This window comes from Prionailurus bengalensis, chromosome X (genome assembly GCF_016509475.1).
Source record: "Prionailurus bengalensis isolate Pbe53 chromosome X, Fcat_Pben_1.1_paternal_pri, whole genome shotgun sequence".
In the NCBI taxonomy this organism is placed as follows: domain Eukaryota; kingdom Metazoa; phylum Chordata; class Mammalia; order Carnivora; family Felidae; genus Prionailurus; species Prionailurus bengalensis.
In genome coordinates this window covers 25,221,285-25,226,520 of record NC_057361.1, presented here as the reverse complement: position 1 = coordinate 25,226,520, position 5,236 = coordinate 25,221,285, and the positions used below count along the sequence as shown (strand labels likewise).

The 5,236-nt window shown below is 48.0% G+C and overlaps 1 protein-coding gene across 1 annotated transcript; it reads left to right on the top strand.

Annotated features, from left to right (window-relative positions):
- Positions 1 to 933: 933 nt before the first annotated feature.
- On the top strand, positions 934 to 4,572 carry LOC122477033 (transcription factor SPT20 homolog). Its single transcript, XM_043569964.1, has one exon. The coding sequence runs from the start codon at positions 934 to 936 to the stop codon at positions 4,570 to 4,572; it is 3,639 nt and encodes a 1,212-aa protein (XP_043425899.1).
- The last annotated feature ends 664 nt before the right edge of the window (positions 4,573 to 5,236 follow it).

Sequence of the window (5,236 nt, the reverse complement as noted above, 5' to 3'; positions counted from 1 at the left end):
TATCATTTCCTTTGGAGATAGTTGGTCTCACTTCTCCGTGTTTAGCACTTCCTCTCCTTTACCACTCTGCCCACAAGTCTATAAACTGTGGTGTATTCTATTTATCTGATTACTTGTTTGCCTCACCAAGCAAACTGTTAACTCCTACATGGAAAGTCACTTGTTACTGATCCTATTGTCTCAATCTCAGCGTACGACTTCCCTTGTAATCCATTCTCTAAAGCAGCTGCGGGTTGAACACACATACATCTTTTTATGGGGAAAAGGAGAGCACATAGGTCATAATTATATTTGTAATTTTTCTTTGTTCTTTATTTTATGACAAGAAAATGGGGAAAAGCATGACACCAAATCAGTTCCTAGAAATGGTTTTCGTCATTATCCCATAAAACTGCCATCGACTAGACATGGCTTCCGGGCCCTACTTGTCAAGAGGAAGCGCAGGCATCACAACAGGAAGTGCACAAACAAAAGGAAGTGCAGACCACTTAACACCCCACCATCGGAGGCGCGGAAGGTGCAGCCTGAGGCAGCACGCAAGCGCACTGAGGCAGCACGCAAGCGCACTGAGGCAGCACGCAAGCGCACTGAGGCAGCACGCAAGCGCACTGAGGCAGCACGCAAGCGCACTGAGGCTATGTAGCTTGACCCCTCCGCGTCAACTTCCGGCCTAGCCAAGGGCCACGACGTAAGGCCCGGTACAGAGGCTACGGCCTGTACAGACACAGGTATTTTGGGAGACTGCCAAGAATTCTGTGATTTGTTTTCTTGCTGGCGGGTTTCTTGGTATTAATTGTGAAGTTAGGCTGGTGGCTCCAGTGTGGAGTTGGGACATTCTGCAGACCTATACATTTGTATCAGAGACACTATTTTTATCCCGCTCATCAAGGCACTTGCAGTTTCCCTTCTTTCTAGGGCCCCTGTTGCCCCACGATGCAACAGTCTTTAGAACAAGCTCTGGACCGTGCGGACTATATCATTGCCAGTGCCCAGCAGAGGCCTCCTAAAAGGAAAGGCTCAGCGAGTGGGGGAGCATCTCTGGATGAAAAACTTTATGACCTGTATGTGGAAGAATGCGGGAAGGAGCCTGAGGCTACGGAGGAATTAAGAAGCAACGTGAACTTGTTGGAGAAGCTCCTGAGGAGAGAGTCGTTGCCGTGCTTAGTGGTCAACCTATACCCAGGAAAGGAGGGATATTCGCTGATGCTCGAGAGTGAAAATGGATCCTATTCGGAGACCATTCGACTGCCTTACGAAGAAGGGGAGTTGCTCGAATACTTGGATGCTGAACAATTACCTCCTGCTCTGGTGGATCTCCTGGAAAAATCTCAGGTTAACTTTTTTCACTCTGGGTGTGTCATAGCCCAGGTACGGGACTACCGGCAGTGCAGTCGGGAACCTCCCGGCTACGCGAGCAGGCATATTCTCCTGCGGCCAACGATGCAGACGTTAGCCTGCGATGTGCAGTCCATGACCAGCGATGACCAGACCTGGACCCAGGAAGACAGGCTTTTGCTGGAGAGCCAGCTGATCTTAGCTACGGCCGAACCGCTGTGTCTTGATCCTTCTGTATCAGTAGCCTGCACTGCAAACAGGCTGCTCTATAACAAGCAAAAGATGAACACTGGCCCCATGAAAAGGAGCTTCAAGAGGTATTCTGCACCCTCCCTGAACCGGCAGCAGGAGCTGTCTCATCGTCCACCTCCTCCTGAGCTGAGAGTATGGCCTTCTTACAAAAAAAGCAGAGAAAGTACAACAAGTGAGAATTGTGACTTCGTAATTTCTAAACCGGGGAATTATGTAGATACGTGGAAACAGAGACCCTGTGACTTGGCTGTACCTTCTGAAGTGGACGTGCAGAAATATGCTAAATGGGAGAAGTTTGTCAAATATGATGAGTCACAACCAACAGACTGGCCAGCCCACGAGGCAAAAGATGATTTTGAATTTGGATATGAAGGTGGCGATGAGTCTCAAAGCCAGCCAGCCTTCATGCAGTCACTTAATGATCCACTTATCTCTGGTAAAAGAAGGGTACGTAAAAAAATCAGATATGAAAGACAGGCGTCCCCTCCGCACTCCTCCACAGGTGACCATTCAACTAGTGTTCTGCCTAGGTCAAAGAGTGATGCTGGGAGGGAAGTCACTGTGTCACAGAGCTCCAGTGGCTCAGCCAGCCTCAGCCAGCTGCCTCCAGGGAAAGAAACAGAAGAGCCTGAGATCGTGTGTGTTCAGTCTTCAGTCCTGGGGAAGGCAGTCAGCCATCCATCTCCAGCCATCAAACCTCCCTCAAGCTCAGGAAAGACTTGGTCAGGTAACAGTTTTACTCCATGGCAGGGAAGCAGCTTTCTTAAATCTCTATCTCCTGCTCCAGCTTCTAAGCCACCAAGTCCTTCCCAGAAATCCCCTGTGGAAGTGAATCCAATCAGCACATTTCCTGTGGCCACTGTGTCTACCACCAGCTCTCTACAAAGAACCTTGGCCACCCAGGTCACAGCAAATTCCCAGAAATCCTCTGTGGAAGTGAAACAAGCTAGCGTGCTTCCTGCAGCCACCCTGACTACCACCAGCTCATCGCAAAGAACTCTGACCAATCCGATCACAGTCAACTTTCCGAAACCTTCTGCAGAAGTGATTCAAATTAGTATGCTTCCTCCAGTCACTTTGTCCACTACCAGTTTATCACAAAGAACCTTGGCCACCCAGGCCATGGCCAGATCTCAGAAATCCTCTGTGCAAGTGACTCGAGCTAGCGTGATTCCTGCAGCCGCTGTGTCCACTACCAGCTCATCACAAAGAACCTTGACTACCCCAGTCACGGTCAATTCCCAGAAATCCTCTGTGGAAGTGATTCGAGTTAACATGCCTCCTACAGCTACTTTGTCCAGTGCTAGCTCCTCAGAGAGAACCTTGGCCACCCATGTCATGGCCAAGTCCTGCAAATCTTCTGTGGAAGTGACTCCAGTTAGTATACTTCCTAAAGCCACCATATCTACTACCAGCTTATCACAAAAAACCCTGACCACCCCAGTCATGGCCACTTCCCAGAAATCCTCTGTGGAAGTGATTCAAGTTTCCAGGCCTCCTACAGCTACTTTGTGTACTACCAGCACATCACAGAGAACCTCGGCCACCCAGGTCACAGCCAAGTCCCAGAAATCTTCTACGCAAGTGACTCAAGTTAGTATACTTCCTAAAACCACCATATCCACTACCGGCTCATCACAAAGAAGCCTGGCCACCCAGGTCACGGCCAAGTCCCAGAAATCTCTTGCGAAAGTGACTCAAGTTAGGATACTTCCTAAAACCACCATATCCACTACCGGCTCATCACAAAGAAGCCTGGCCACCCAGGTCACGGCCAAGTCCCAGAAATCTCCTGCGAAAGTGACTCAAGTTAGGATACTTCCTAAAACCACCATATCCACTACCGGCTTATCACAAAGAAGCCTGGCCACCCAGGTCACGGCCAAGTCCCAGAAATCTCCTGCGAAAGTGACTCAAGTTAGGATACTTCCTAAAACCACCATATCCACTACAGGCTCATCACAAAGAAGCCTGGCCACCCAGGTCACGGCCAAGTCCCAGAAATCTTCTGCAAAAGTGACTCAAGTTAGGATACTTCCTAAAACCACCATATCCACTACCGGCTCATCACAAAGAAGCCTGGCCACCCAGTTCACGGCCAAGTCCCAGAAATCTCCTGCAAAAGTGACTCAAGTTAGGATACTTCCTAAAACCACCATATCCACTACCGGCTCATCACAAAGAAGCCTGGCCACCCAGTCCACAGACAGTTCTGCTGGCCCCAACATCACCCAAGTGGTGGGCCCTGTCAGTGGAGTCCAGGCTTGGGCAAGGGATTCCAGCCTTGGGCAGGGCTCTACCACTGGGGCCACAGCTCCTGCGGGAATCAAGCCCAGTAACCTGCCCTCAGGATCTTGGCCACCAAATGTAGGGCCCACGGCACTGCAGCCTCCTTCTCAAGCAGGTGCTCAGTTTTTTTTTAAAGATGCCCCAAGTATCAGGCCGGTAAGCATGTTCCAGCTTCCACAAGGTTCATACCTTTTGAACACCCAGCAACTGAACACACAGCAACAGCCTCAGCAGCAGTGGCTCTATCAGCTGATTCCACAACAACAACTTCAACAACCTACAGCTTCCAGTCAGCAGCCCACAGCTCCTCATCCTCAGCAGCCAGTATCACAGGGTTCAAGTGCACAAGGGTCAACCAGTCAGAGAACAGCCTTATCTGCTCAGCAAGCTGTTGTCCTTAACCTTGCTGGAGCAGGAAGTTTGCTGCAGCCCCTGCAGGCAGCTGTGTTGTCTCCACTTGGCTGTGTGGAGAGCCAGAGAAGACCTGAGCAGAGTGGCTCTCAGCACACACTGCAGCTGTCGTCTGCCTTACAGCTGCAGCCCCAGCAGCAGGTAGAGCTGAGAATTCTGCCACACCCAGTGCCTCTGACAACAGTGGCCGCCCCAACAGCTCAGCCACATCCATCTAGCGAGCAGACAGCAAATCAGTCAACAGGTAAAATGAAGAAAGGCACACCAACCACTCCAAAATCCTAGATCTTGCATTACATTTCCCTCTCTCTTTTAAACAAAACAAAACATTGAAGCAAAGGGTTTCTAACTTTTTACTTCATCTTTGTCTTTGATGTCTCAGTATTTTACACTGCTAGGTAAACAAACCATACAGAAGCCCAACCCTGTGCTTTTTAAATAAAGACAGTGGAGTGATTTAATGAAAAACAAAATGAATGGACTTTGATATTAGCCACCATGAGGTCAGTCTCCCATCTCTGCAATTAACTAACCTTAAACCTGTTTCTTAACTTAAGTGACTCTCCAGTTCCTTATCTGTAAAATGGGAATAGGAATATTCCCTTCTTAAGTTTATTGTCGAGGTTAATATAAGATATATTAAATACTGAAATTTAAATTAATTTTAATGAATACAAATGTTAAACATTTGAAAGAAAGAAACATAAGTACTTAAGCTGAAAATGAACTACAGTAATAATATTAGTGCAAATAATAGTTTTGTTGCATTACATAAAAGCCAACCTTGGAAGCAAGAGCAAATACACCATATGAATTTAATTCCTCACAAAGAACCACCCTAGACTTTTAAATGCACCACCCATGCACACACCCACACCTCTCTTAGGTTTTCAAGTTATATAGATATAGGTACAGTTATAGACATATAGATCCAGATCCAGATATAGAG